We start from the raw sequence: 15,445 nt of genomic DNA on the forward strand, positions 1-15,445 counted from the left end.
TAAACCATTTGTAATCTGCTTGAATCTCTTTACAAGAAAAGAGGTGGGGTAGAAATAAAATAAAAACATAAATGTATATATTTTTCCACCAGATACAATAAAAACTCTCCTTCCACCAAAGTGAAAATACATAGAATCTCAAGACAGTTAAGATAGGAAAAATATAATAATAGTAAATATTTGACATTTTGGCATCTTGTGCATCATTAGGATAGCAGTTGCTCTACTGCCATGCTCATTTCTTTCACATTGGCCCAATTCCAGTTGCTTTGCATAGTAAATTGCAGTACACTAGGCCCATTGCATCAATGGTGTTTTGGTGAATCAGCTTCTTCATAAGTTCCACTTCATGGGCCTGCTCTAACTGAGACTTATTTTAGCATAGGAAGTTGCTGTTAGGAGTAGGACCGTTTGAATGGGCTCACTAAATCCTCATTGAAGGGCCTCCTCTGCTGAGATGTTCTTTGCTGAGCATCAGGATTTGGGCCCTTGTCTCCCAGCCTAAAAACCTGCATTTTGCATACAGATTTAGAGGGTAATGGTTTCTTGGAGAGTGGAAGGAAGGCCTGGTTGTTTGTACTGTGCATATTCTCTATCATTTTATTTATTTATTTATTTATTTGTTTGCTTGTTTGTTTGTTTGTTTGTTTGGTTGGTTGATTGATTGATTGATTGATTGATTGATTGATTGATTGATTGATTGATTGATTGATTGATTGATCTATATACCACCCATCTAGAATGGGTCTACTCTGGGTGGTTAAGTGTTTGTAAAGGTTTGTATTGCTTCAAAACCAGATCTCCTGAAGCAAAGTTATCGTAAGATACATAACAATGACTCCATCATACCATCACCAGTTTTCCAAACCATTATCCTTCCATCTTGCTCTTTCCCCTCACCCCTTCCATTCTCTATTCGACTTTAACTACACTGCACTCTTGAAGATATATTGACATTCCTCATGGTTAACTGTAATCAGTGTTGCCAATCTACGGTTTACAATTTTTTAACAGCATAGGTGGCAAACTAAGGTTAGAAATAATTTTATTTAATGTTAACAAATGTAATCCTAAATCATGGTTAAAATTAAGCATAGGGGGGAGAAGAAGATTTATTTGAGATAGTGGAAGATAATACAATGGGGAAACAAGTTCATAAGACTTCAGGCAGATATCAGAGTAAGCAGAACAGAAATGTTAGATTTACCATGTATATTTGTTCGCAACAGGCATGAGCAGTTGTATCTTTGTTCTACACTTCTTCTAATCACCTTGAATTCCTGCCTGAATAACGACTATAAATTACCACTTATATCCAACTTTTTGTATAACAACGTCTTAGATACCCCACACCTTAGGAACAAAACCCAACCTTTTCCTGTTCCAGCAGTTTGGTTGCAAAAGTACAACAGTGTCAACAAAATGGCCATTGCTGACCATGCAAAACTATGACCTTGCTAAGCATTGTTTTGAGTCATTCCATATAAAACAAAAATAATTGTTCAAATCATATTGTATATGAGAAGTTTCTATGACTGCTGTTGGTTTCATGAAAGCCATATAGTGACCAATGGGGTGAAAAAAAGTAGATATTGCTCTCAAATGGGAGCTACTAAGATGATATTTACAGAAGTCTTTTGTGTTGCTAAAATATTATCTGGATCATTTCTGAGAAATGTTCAATTCCCCCCCCCCAATTATATATGATAATAAAATATACTTACCAACTGCAGACTTTTCAGGAACACTGGCGGTATAAATGTCCTTAGTAAATTTAGGCTCATTGTCATTGATATCATGGATTTTAATGATAAATTCTGATTCTGGCTCCACTTGTCTACCAGTCTTTCGGTCTATAGCCTTGGCACGTAGCACATATAAAGACTTCTCTTCTCTGTCCAGCCTTTTTGCTGCATGAATATCTCCTGTATTTTCATCTATAATGAATAGGCTGCCAGCCCCATCTCCTGTTAATATGTATTTTAAATTTCCATCTCCTTTATCTTGGTCAGTATGTAGCTTCAGGGGAGTTTAAAATGAGAGAGAGGGGGGGATGGACGGAGGGAGGGGAGGGGAGAGAGAGAGAGAGAGAACACTATAAATATATGCATTGTTATTACAGAGTAAAATCTCCTGGCACATATGAATAAGTCTCCACAAATCTTGTCTGTAATTGAGGTTAGCAATGGTTATCTACTGTCTTATTGTTGGGGGGGAATTATCAAACTAATAATTTGGTCACACTTACCCCATAATTCCAAACACATTGATAAAGGATGCCACAACAAGTAGAAGATAAGATAGCTATGTTTCATATTAACAATAGCATGACAAAGACAATATCACTTCCCTCCCTGTTCAAAACAATATCTCGGATCCTATTGTCTTGAGAAAGAAATCTATCAGTATGTTTTCTGTGAGATAAATAAAATAGAATGAAATCCAGACTAGGAACCAAGGAACTACGTCAAGTGTTTCCAAAGGGTTTCTGGAAGTCGTTTATCGTGATACTAGAAGTTCTTGTTTGAAAACCACAAATGTAAAGCTCTCTGGCATATAGGACTGGGTGAATGTGTCTATGTGTGTATTGTATAAAAAAAACATTTCTGTCTCATTGTAATGAACAGATGGAGTTTAAGATTAGAATGTTCACCATGTTTTCTTGCAGGCTGTCAAGCACCAAGTCTAAGGGGTGTGTGTGTGTGTGTGTGTGTGTGTGTGTGTGTGTGTGTGTGTGTGTGTGTGTGTGTGTGTGTGTGTGTGTGTGTGTGTGTGTGTTGTTCTCTATAGCTGTGTAAATTGTGCTAACTATTCTTGGAAACAGATAAATAAACAGGTGGTGTTTAAGTGATATGGCTTTTGTTTATTTATTTTTTATTTGTCACTCTGACCATCACTGGGTCCTGAGCTACTCCAAACAAATTATAAACACATGTGTATCTTTAGTTTATAGCTATAGACAGGGGGATGTCTGGCTAAAGAGAGGAACACATTCTCATCTTTTCTAAAACAGATGATAGAGCTGTTCTACATAGAAAATCCCCATGTTGTTCCACATTTTTAAAAAAGAAAAGGATGAACATTTATGATATGAACCCAGGATCAAGGCTTGATACCTTCTAAGGCCCATTATAGTCCCATCTGAACATGCAAATCTGAAATTTATTCTCTGGAAACGCAATTGCTTAGGAGGGTAACTGCAGCTTTCCCAAGGCCAAAGAGTGAAATGTGAAGGGATTCATTATTCATGTTCCTAATAACTCTAATGAGACATGTAAGAGAGAGTAAATGTGGGTGCTATTGGGAATGGTGAGAATTTTATTTTTTTATTCATTTTTCACAACAATTAACATTAGATTTCTCTAAATACAGGTGGAAAGACCTTGATTAAAAAGAAGGGAGGGAACCAGAATATGAGAGAAACTACATCAATACATCTTTTCATCCAGGATTTTGAGGGCTTAACTCTTTAAAAGCCACTTCCAAATTATGATGTATTCAACCAGATTTATGGTGCGGATTTAGGGTTGCCACCCTCTTTTTTTTCTGAAAGGCTCTTTATCTTCATCTATGGCAGGCAGATCTTTCTTCTGGGGATATGAATTTGGGGAGGCATGGGCACAAATGGGCAAGAATTTGAGTTACAATCATTTTTATTTAGCAAAGCTTTCCAACCACATCTTTGGGACTGAAAGAAACTGAGATTTTTTTAAAAAAATGTAGTATGGGAGACAAACTGTCAGAGATACTTGTTTCTGCTTGGCATATTGAAAATCTTCAGGATGAAATGTACCGGAGTGTTTCCAGGGGTGCTATTGCCTTGTGAACCAAACATGCTTCCTTTCCTTTGCACCACAGCAATTGTCACAAGGGGTGAAAGAAGAAGTATGTAGTATGCTGGATAAAGCATCATACTTGGGCCAGGTTCAAATCCCCATTCAGACATAAAGCTCCTTGGGTGACATTGCAGATCTCACCATCTCCCCCTTCAACCAAACTTAAACCTTTGGATTCTTGTGATGGTAAAATGAGTAGGGCCCAGTGTATAACTCTGAGCAAACCTGAAGTGACAAAGATATAATGGACCATGGAGGTTGTTAGCAGGCAGTGTACATGAAGAGGCACAACTTTAAGGCACTAGTTCACCATCTCACAAGATGTGCAAATAATATTATCAGCGCAGAAAACTCACGTGAAGAAGGGAGTACTGCAACTCCACTCAATTCTGACCCTGGTTTCATCACTTTATTTTGCACTGATGGTAAGGAGTCTGGAGATCCTTTGTTAGCTATGACTATTCTTCGCATGAGCTGGAATCCTAATTTTCCAAGATTCTGGCTCATATGGAGAATTCCCAAGAGTGGCAAAGTCTCACCTTAATCAGACTTATTGGTCTTTGTGTGCAGAATTATAATAGAATGATGGTAAAAGGGAAAGTCTATAGGTGTTCCCTTGCCCTGTGAGCTTTGTATACATAATACATCTGAATAGGTTCCAGTTGTGTCAGTTAGAATGACCTCCCAGGAAAATTAGGAATATTTCTACAATTTGCGTCATCCAGTGTCTCCATCCACATAACAGAGTGGCTGAAATCTTGTAACTTAGTGTAGGAAGAGTGGGTCCATTGCATCAGTGGGGATTTGGTGAGTCAACTCCTCTATAAATTCCACTGATTCAAATGGATCTACGGCAGTTGTGAGTTACAAGGCCACCCCATTATTAATTTCTGTTGTGTCTTTGCCTTCTCTTTACATTTGTATTATCAGTGCATGTGCTTCCTGCAAAACTATTCATTCCTATAAAATTGAGTTGTCAACGACGTTGTTCAAATGTATCCGCATCTGGCTTTTGTATATGTAATGATGAAATCTTTCATTTTCATTAGTAATAGAAGCCTTATTTGTACTTGACATGGTCTTTGAAAGCATTAAGATATTCTTTGATCTCTGAAATATTTGCTAGCATGAAAACTTTAACCTTTGAGCAATGTAATCATATCTCAATAAATCTTTGGGTATTCAAGTAGAGTAATATTTTATTCTATTTTGCTTTATTTCATTTCACTTGTTTTTATTTCATGTGACAATGAACTAGATCCACGCTGGAACACCAGTGTAGTACAGTAATCCAGTGTAACATAGTGCACAGGAAATTGTCTGGGACTTGGGAACCCTTCCTGAGGCATGGAACTCACTAGATGTCCTTGGGCTGGCCAGTCGCAGAGCTGCTGTGAGAATAAAGTATGAGAGAGGAAAGTATATGCACCACCTTGAGCTCATTGAAAGAAAGATGAAATATCAGTGTAACTAATAAATATGTAAATGAATGTTAAAGTACATCTGCTGAATTCAAATGGAAAACAGTAATTTCTCACTTGAAGTCCTATTGATTTCAATAACTCAATGCTAAACTTGACTAAAGCTGCCTACAAGCCATAGATTAAGTTCTCACATAACTAATATCGACTTTGACTAGAAATGTTGTATACTGCAAAGTAGTATTCCTCTTCTTTGCATCAAACTCAGCATAGTTCATTAAGAGCTAAATAGGAGGAACACTAAGACTCACAAGACAGAAAATAAGACACAGCCAAACTGGCAGAGCTTAGTGTGGTATAGTTCTTTCTGAAGTGGTACTGTTCAAACTACAGACAAGAATTACATTCCAGACATCTGCTACATGTAAGAAAATTGCTTGTGAGAAACAAAGAAGCAGTAAGAGTTCTTGCCTTCACTTTCCTCTTAAGTACAGTGGTGCCTTGACTTACAAACGACCCAACTTATGACCATTTCGAGTTATGACCAGCTCTGGTCGCAAAATTTTGCTTCGACTTGCAGCTGGAGCTTCCAGTTTTGAACACAAAAAGACAGGGGGAAAAGGGGGAAATTCAAATTTGTAACCGTTGGTAGGCAAAGAGGCTGCTTCTTTGTAGCTCTTTCACCCCAACAATTACAGTGAATGTGTTGGAGGAGGCTTGGGACTGCCTGGCTTCTGCTTCTGAGTGAGAGTGTGTTTGTTTGTAGGGAGGCTTGGGATTTCCTGGTAAGGTAAGGTGCTGCTTTCTGCTTTTCAAAAACTGCCTGTTCTGCGTGGGTTTTTCAGGGTGGTTTTGGGCTGGGGGGGTTATGTTTCTGTGCTATGTTGTTGCTTGATTTTTTGGTGATTTTTTTTTTGCAGCTCCAACAAGCCCGATGGGGCTTGCTCCATTGTTTATTTTTGGTTGTTGGTGTTTTGCTTTGTTTTTTGCAGCCCCAGCACATTCCTATGGGGCTTGCAGTGTTTTATTTTTATTTCTTGGGGGGTATTTTTTTCCCTTCTGGAACGGATTAATCATGTTCCAGTGCATTTCAGTGGGAAATGGTGCTTTGACTTATGACCATTTCGAGTTACATCCCTCTTCTGGAACGGATTATGGCCATAAGTCGAGGCACCACTGTACTTGTTTTCAGGATGTTGGAAGCTTCCATTTCCCTGTGGGGAAGCATTCAAGTGTGTGATTCCCCACATTATGAATGTCTTCTTCCACCATAAGGAAGTATCTGCATAGGGTTCTCTCGGAGGATTAAATTAATTAATGCAGGATATGCTCTCTCTCTGGTAAAGATGGAAAAATAAGTGCTAGATTCCTCACTGTGTTCACAGAACCAGAAACCTTAAAGAGGAATTTTAAAGCCCTGTGAGTTCCCTCACCTCCAGCTAAGAGTGAGACAAAGAGCTCTTCATTTTCCCTCAGGTAGTTTGCATAAACCGTCCTCTGAAAAGGAAAGCACACATAACACACATACATGCACAGCAGGACTAACTGCTAAGAAGAACTGTACTGTGTTGAATCTGTAGATAAAGCAGCAGGAGGCCTAATTTGATGCAATTGTGCAAGTTTTGCACAAAAATTTGACAATTTTTGCTCAGGACATTTTTCTCACAATGTGAGAATTCACCAAGAGTGTCAGGAAATGCCTTGCTGTGCTCACTGCTCAATACAGGAACATCATATTTTCTTATCTTCATGTACAGGAAAAGTGAGGGTTTATGTCCTTGTTCTATAGTCTTTGATCTACACTCTTCCCTTATGAGGAAAGATCACAGCAGAACCCATGTGGTTAGTTCTGTCCACACAATAGCAAGGTACTACTGCAACATACTACACACACATTTCTGATTCCTTTCTCTTCCTCCTCTTCCAAAGAGCTGTGAGTCAGCCGTTCTGAAGTCCCTTTTAGAAATCTGCCCAGAGCTGAAAATGGATTGTAATTCTCATCCTTTTGTGCTTGGCAGTGCCCATCTATCAAGGCAAACAGACACACTGTCAGTGCAAATAGCACGCATCACCTGGCTGCTACCTGTGGTGTGAATTTCCAAACGTGCCATGATTTGAACATTCATTTTGTCTAAGTCACACAAACAGTATCCTTCAGTAGCAGTCACATCATTCAACATAATATCTATCATAGTGATATGATGACACCTTTTACTTTCCACTAGATGTTAGTGTTTTTCTCCATCTCTCACTTTAGAAATAAAGACAGATCCATTATTTGTGTAGTTCTATCGGCAAATAGGGTACATATCTCTGTTTGTGTATATGTGCATTTTTGTCATTTCGTATCACTCAGTGTGTTGGAGAATCTGGCTGCAGAGCTAGAGGGCAGGCATTCTAAGCTCCACCATGCCTCCTGATGGACCAGCTGAGATCACCCAGAGTATCTGTGTTTGATGGGGTTACATGCCCTGCCACCATCTGCACCCTTGGATGGTCCCAGAATGCCATGAAAAGGAGGGACCATTACTAGTTACTGCATACCTAAAAAATTCTAGGAGGGTCACTAAAAGGCCCAAGCAACTTGATAGCACATATTTAATTACAATCGCTATATGGTTTGTTCCTAAAACACTAGAGCACTTGTAGTCCCTTTAGCACCATGCAGTGTTTTTGTTTTATCACTTTCGTTCCATTACTTCTGTAATTTCCCCAGGCAATCAAGGATCCTGCATTGGACTCCATGCCGGTGCTGTTATGCTGAAGGCAAATGAAACCCTGTGTGAATAAAGGAAAGCACTTCTGCACTTTTCATGTGAGCAACCTCAAGCACTAGCTTTTTTGCTATAAGACTTTAACTGTATTTTCTGCCTAGTTTTGCATGGATGCTCCTACTCCACCCCAGACTGCTGAAAGGGTGTTCCCCTTCCAATTTGAATGCAGCCTTTCATCAAACTGCCCTATTCTGCATTTTCACAAACCAGTGTTCATGTAGCAGTGTTCAAACTCTCTTCATGGCTGTTTGCTATGCATTGATAGTATATCATAATTCTCTACTCTCAATTTTAAGATGATGGATGTCACAAACATTGATATGTTAAAAATATGCCAGAAATTTAACTGTAATGGAAGCTTTAACATGTTCTCCCAGGCCCCAACTAGACATGGGCATGAACCATGTTTTGGTGATTCAGCCTGGTTTGGTGTGGTGCCCGCACTGGTGTTCTGCAGGTACCACATGCTTCCATCCACTGACTCCTCTGCATGCTTGCCCACTCACCAGCTGCAGCCCATTTCTCTCCTCTGTCTTCTCTGTGTGGTCATACATTCAGACAAGGAGGCAGGGCAGGGAAGCCTGCAGCACTGCAGGTGAGTGGACAATTACACAGAGTAGGCATAGGAGGGAAGTGTGTTCTGCAGCTGGTGAGTGGGTGAGTATGGAGAGGAGGCAGGAGAGGGAAGCACGCATGGCCCACAGAACACCTGTGTGGGTACCATATCAAACTAGGCTGAACTGCCAAAGCACGGTTCATTCCCATCTCCAGCCCCAACTACTGAATGCCCTTAATCCATAACGGCTAAAATCCTGTTATATATCCTAAAGCAAATAAAAGATGCTGAGAACAGTCCTACCAATAGAATTTGGTTGCCAAAAACAAGGGAGAATTCTCTTTTAAATTGTTTTTGAAGAGTTTCCAAGAATGTACAAATCAGAATAGAAAGAACTTGAGGTTTTGTGGGGTTTTTTTAAAAAAAGAATGTTGAGGAAAATGAACTTGATGGATTTCCCCATCTTGATCCATTACTGCTCTTTAAAAAGGAAAAGAAAGCAGAAAAATAGTGGTTTGTAACATTTTAAAACAAGTGTCACGTATTTCTACAAATCAGGGTACCCACAATTCCATTGTATGGCACTCTCTTCTATTTCATTCTTGATGGATCTCTCAATAGTGTTTCTGACACTGTCCCCACAAAGACACCAATAGATAACTGGGAAAGTTGCAAGTTACAAAGCTTGCTGGTAAGAGAAGAACAGAAAAAATAGATGCCTCTTCTTTGTAGTATAATGGATGAACCCATTTTGATTTTTTCCATGTGGTAAAAAAAATCCCTAAAGTTGTCTCTTGCCATTTGCAATTGTGAAAAGTATTACAGTTTAGTTTGACCATTTGGTTTCCTGTAACAAAAATTTAAAAACACAATTTTGAGCATTAGTGGGCTAATACTGCTGATGTTGTTTGTGTGTCTGTGATAGAAGGTTGATTCAACATGGAACTAAATTGTTCAAAAAAGTAGTTCACACATGAGCATCCTCTTCTCTGTAGTACCACTTGAAGCATTATTGGATCAGATTTCTAAGCGAAATCCTATACTGTCACCCCATTTTACAAATGACTTTTTCTTATATCAGAGGAGTGTATCTGACTGGAGAGGGTTTGGGTCAATTTATCCTCACACAAAATAAAGCACATAGCACTTTTCAGCATGTAACATTACCATTTCAGAAGACAGCTTCAAAATAGTGTACTTCAAAGCCCTGTGTAAAAATACATCTTATAAAAACCCAATCATCTTGCACATAAGAAATAAATCCAACTGGGAAAGGTCACACTTGACTTTTTCTGTGCAGAAGTTTTTTATGTTGTGGAGGGGAACCAAATGTATATCCCTTCTTCAGGCTGTGAAGAAAGAAATAATCTTAGGAGGCCTGCACTCTATGCTGTTTATGAATACAAACATGAGTCTTATACGTTTACAGCAGTAGTGTAGGCTTGAGAACATAAAAATGACATGATGTATTGACGTTACAAAGAGGCAGTTTCTTATTTGTTTGGCCCTACACAAACAAGCAGCAACATGAAAAGGTCTGTGAGGACTGAACTGTTTTTTTTTTCCTGGATTTTGGAGATTGCTCTATGACTTAAGTCATCTTCAATCATTTCCCTCACATCTGTGCTCCATACATGAGTTGGGACTAGCTCTGCCCTCCACCATACCTCTCTTCAGGTCCTTTACAAACCAATGGTGATGTTTCCACAGAGATTATAATTTGTCCATGGAGACTCTTCCTCAAGATCTGAAAATCTGTTTTTGAAGTCAGAATCCTGAAATCTCAAGAATTTCTTCAGCAGAAAGCCAGCCTTGTTGAGGGGAACTTTAATCTGATATTTTCAGTTTGCAGAAGTTTATTCTTCTTGGAAATTATGTTAAGTCCAGCAATCACAGAATATACAATAAGTGCAGCTCCTGAAGTGGATTTCTGGGACAGAATCCAAATGTGGAAGTCCAGTGAATTTGTAGAAGGTCCAGTGAATTAGTGATAGGATACTTTGGGCCTTCCAGATATTCGACACCAATTTTCATAATTCCTGACCACTGACCATAATTTCCCCCAGAGCTGCTGAGAGTCCAAGCATAGCTTCACAACCACAAGTTGCATCATCAATGGCAGCAATAAGGAAGGATGTCTCAAGGCCCCTTTTGGGGAAGGGTTCTGAGCTGTCTATTTCTTGCCTGCAAGTTTTAAAATATGTTTATTTTTTGCTCAAAGTCATCTGAAGTTTAGAGAAATTAATATTAAATAATTTGGAAGGTATGTAAGAAAAAAAAATCTGGAGAATCAGTAATCCATGTGAAACTTAGCTAGTTACAACTGCCTGTCAAACTTTGGTTATATAGCTAGGGATGAAAGAAATGTTATTTTTGTTTGCATTCCAAACAGAATTTCTCAGATAAATGCTCTTCAGCTCTAAACACAGACCAGAATACTGTTTGCCAGCCAAATCCATACAATTCTGATGCTTGCAATGCAATTTCCTTAAAACATACACACACACACACACACACCACACACACACACACTTGGGAGAAAAAGATTTGCAAGCCTATTTCATACAATTGAATATTCTCTCTCTCTGTGTGTGTGTGTGTGTGTGTGTGTCTGTGTGCACGCTTGTGTGTGTGTCTGTGTGTGTGTGTGTGTGTGTGTGAGAGAGAGAGAGATTAACACAAAAGGGGCACATTTCAAAAAATGTGTGCCAAAAGACATCCTTGTCAAAAATGTGCACAAAAATCCATACACTTTTCTCTCACAAATGGGGGAAAATATCAAAGCCTAATGTGGAAACAAGATGAAAGGAATTTGTAAGGTCAAAACCCAAGCAAACTCAGCCTTCACAGGTCTGTGCATCTCTTGTGCAGGTAGCTGGATGATTTGACAAGTCCGTAAGTTCTTTGAATCAAATCCTGAATGAGTTCCTTTTCTGCAGACCAAGTAATGGCTTGAATTCTTCATAAGAAACTGAGAATTTTAGTGAGCCTTCCACAGATCTAGATTTGCACTTGTATGTTTCAGACATCCTTCACTGAAGCATAAGCTGTCTGAAATATGAGCTGCAAATTAACTGATTTCTGTTTTAGCTGTCCAAGGGAGCTATGAGCTGGCAAGTGATTTTATAATTTAAGCCTGGATAAACAATTTTCTCTCCCTCTTTCTTTCTCTCTCTGTGAGAATTACTCAAGAGAATCAGCACTCTACATTGTTGCCCTGTATATTAATAGACTATATAGTTCTTCAAGTATCCATAATTATTACAACACACAGCAGTCTTCTTACAAATTATGTGCCACTCTAGAGCATCAGCAATTGTCATCACCATCACCATCTTCACAATAACAATCATCATCAAGACTATTTAATTTGAATCAGCTTTTTAAAAAGCTTAAAATTTCAGAATTTGGTAAAAAAAATACAGTTTGTTATATGCATACATTTCTGGATTATGCTAAATGATAAAGAATCCCATCATCATCATGATTATGATCATCATCATTTTCCTCAAGGCCAACCTACATTTATATTTATGGAGATAATCACAAAGAATGTCTATTTCTAGTGCCATCTTAGTGCACATAGTACTATCAAAAAGCACTAGGAGGGAGAAAAGGCTTAGATTATCTATAGAACCTGTCGCTGAAATACAGAGTCATGTGAATGAATGTCTGCTCCTGAAGAAGTTATTGTCTGTTTAAAACTTCCTTAAAGCCAGTCAGCATACCTTTAGTGGATTTAAAAGCATAGTCTTGAGCATTAGTCAATGCAGACAAATTCCTAAGTCAAGTAAAAAGGTAGAGCTGCCACTTCTAAAGGCACTACAGGCATGATGATGTGCAGCCTGTGGTAGGAGAGGAAAAGGAGAAGAGGAAGAATGTAAAATGCACAATGAATATGCACATTAGGGGAAAAAAGTACAAAAATGCATACATATTTCAAGGCAGGAAGGGCGGGAGGCTTAGAACCTAGTAGAGAATATGAGCACAGCTAGAAATTGACACTCTGCCTCATGGGCCACTTCATGGCAGAGCACTCATGTTAAAACTATTGTCAGTATCCTATTGCTAATCCCAAACACAGTAGACCCATTGACTTAATGGCATTTGCATAAACTGTGATTTACCATTTAGCAAGCAATTCAATGGATTTACTGGTGAGTGGTTGTCCTCGAAATCACCCTATACATTAGTAGCAACTTAATTTTCACACACACACACAGACACACACACAGACACACAGACACACACACACACACACAGACTACTTTTAGACTTAGAAAAAAAGCACAAGGGCCATTTTCATTTGAATTGCTGCTGAGGAAGGAGTTAATTTTTTTCCTTTCACACAGCATCTGTATGTATGTATGTATGTATGTATGTATGTATGTATGTATGTATGTATGTATGTATGTATGTATGTATGTATGTATGTATGTATGTATGTATGTATGTATGTATGTATGTATGAGATTTATTTATTTATTTTAAATATTTCTATCCTGCCTTTCTCCCCAAAAGGACCTAAAAAGAACTATCTGAATATGGCATTATTCAATGAATTCTAAATCTGAATGCAAATCTCTCCTCTATTCCCACACAACAGATCATAGTATTTGAGAGTTTGGGGATTTGTTTTGATTTTGACTCCTTGTACAGCATATTAATCATAATGGGCATTTTCATATCAGAGACAGAAGTAGGATATCAGTCTATAAAAGAAATCAGAGGTGGAGAAACTTTGGGTCTCTAGATATTTTGTCCATAACTTGTATTCACCCCTCACTTCATGGCCTGTAGCAAAACACTGCAGAAGGTATAGTCCAAAACAGAAGGAAATCAAAAGTTCCAGACCCTGATATAAATAATACATTGATGGAGCCTATTACTTCCCAACCCATGAAAATTGAAAGTTCTTTGCTACTTGCTGATGGTTGCTCTTTTTCCCCCCGCACTGAAATTGGTTTTCCTGTATTGGCTCCTCAAGATATACAAGGTCATGATTAGAAATCCACCATAACTATTTATAAAGAATGTTTCTTCTTACAGTAGCTCTCATCCAGCACTGCCAGGTCTCGGGGCTCAAGCTGAAGTCTCATAATGGTTCTGCTTTCATTAGACTTTAGGCTGAGATATAAATCTCAGGGTGAGTGCCAAAGGAGGAGAGAGAGGGGGGGATGTTTAAGGTCTGGGCATCCATTTCTACACATTGTTCACTGGGTCTACATGAAGGAAATGTTACTGTATATGTGTTGTAATGTGTTGTCGGGCCACCAACAAGCCACAGTTGACAGGATTCCAAAAAGCCAGAGTTGACAGAACTCAAATAGAGCCAGTGATTGTATACATTTCGGTTCAGGATACCATTTGCAGCAAGCAGAGCAGAGCATCAGCAGTGCAATTCCCGAGTTTTCTTGTTGCACAAGCCCCAGCAGCACAGGGCCTGGAAGGAAACCCCTCATGAACTGGAAATGAATCTTTCATGAGTTCCAGCAATGGCACAAGGTCTGGAAAGATGCTCTATGAGTGATGTGTGCTATTGTCTGGGCCATGCAGGGAATAACCCCTAGCAGGATAGTGGCACCCTCTGCAGATGCCATTTGCTCAGAAACCCAACATCCATTTTTCTTGCCTGGTTTTGGCTTGCCATATATTGCCAAGTTAGCTATATTTTACTTGCATTCTGAGACCATTAATGTAAATCCACAGTGTCCCTATATACACAAGCAAAAGCAGTTCCTGCTTTCTTTCCAATCCTTGCATGCCCCACCCCTCTAATACTATAAGTACTTGCCCCCTGGGAACTGAAAGTCTCAGGGAACGTGATGTGGCTGCAGCTGATCTGGCAAATCTAAATTCAATCAAGCAGGACCAGCATGCAATGGGTGAGCCACACTAAGTCTGTGTGGTGCATGTTCCAGTGTGTGGCCCAAACTGGCTGCATCTCTTTTTGCTCCTCAATTCAGAAGCCTTTCTCAGCGTCCTTATATGTCAAATGTGGGGGAAAGTCACTCAGAGAGGAACACAACCAGCCTAGACCAGCAGCAGCAACAACAACAAAAAATCCTGCCACCATAGGAAGATAGAGCAACGGTCACCCAGCATTGTAGCTACCAGATCAGCAGTGTACCCTTCCCTGAGATTTCAGAGGCAAAAGCGAAGGCCAGAGGGTATGTCACAGAGACATAACAGAATTTATACTGTTTCTGCCATAGATCGTGACAAGAATTTTTATGAGTCACAATGTTGATACTCCATTCTCTGCTTGGTCCAACTGGTACCGTGAGCCTGGTGCATCAAACACTCATGCATATTGAGAGAGCTGGCCAGGAGTCTGTCACCACCATTCTCTGCCAAATGGTACTCATATGTAAATGACTTGCAGACATAAACTGACCCTGAAGGGAATATAAATCATGACTAAAAGCCATGATCTTCTTCCAGGAATTTGTCCAATCCCCACTTAACGCACTCCAACTCTCCAAACAACATTGTATCCAAATCCCATGAAGTGATAGTCCCTCTCTATCCAGCACTGATTAAGGCTCACCTTGAGTATTGTATCCAGTTTGGGACACCACACTTCAGGAAGGATGCTGAGAAATTGGAGCAAGTTCAGAGGAGGGTGACAAGGATGATCATGGGGTTGGAAACCAAGCCTTATGAGGAAAGGGTGAAAGAATTGGGCATATTTAGCCAGAAAAGAAGGCTGAGGGGTGATATGATAGCACTTTTCAAATATTTGAAAGGCTGTCACACAGAGGAGGGGCAAGATCTGTTCTCAATCATCCCAGAGTGCAGGACACACAACAATGGGCTCATGGTAAAGGAAGCCAGATTTTGGTTGAATATCAGGAA

General features: G+C 39.3%; 1 protein-coding gene across 3 annotated transcripts in view; it reads right to left on the reverse strand.

Annotated features, from left to right (window-relative positions):
- Positions 1-15,445, reverse strand: part of CDH9 (cadherin 9) — a 237,858-nt gene that overhangs the window by 89,289 nt on the left and 133,124 nt on the right. For all 3 annotated transcript variants that reach the window (XM_078392718.1, XM_020809332.3, XM_078392719.1), the window contains exon 3: positions 1,725-2,019. In XM_078392718.1, coding sequence (XP_078248844.1) covers positions 1,725-2,019 — 295 coding nt within the window. The remainder of the gene's footprint in view (positions 1-1,724; positions 2,020-15,445) is intronic.

The sequence above is a fragment of the Pogona vitticeps genome, chromosome 4, assembly GCF_051106095.1.
Source record: "Pogona vitticeps strain Pit_001003342236 chromosome 4, PviZW2.1, whole genome shotgun sequence".
Classification (NCBI taxonomy): Eukaryota; Metazoa; Chordata; class Lepidosauria; order Squamata; family Agamidae; genus Pogona; species Pogona vitticeps.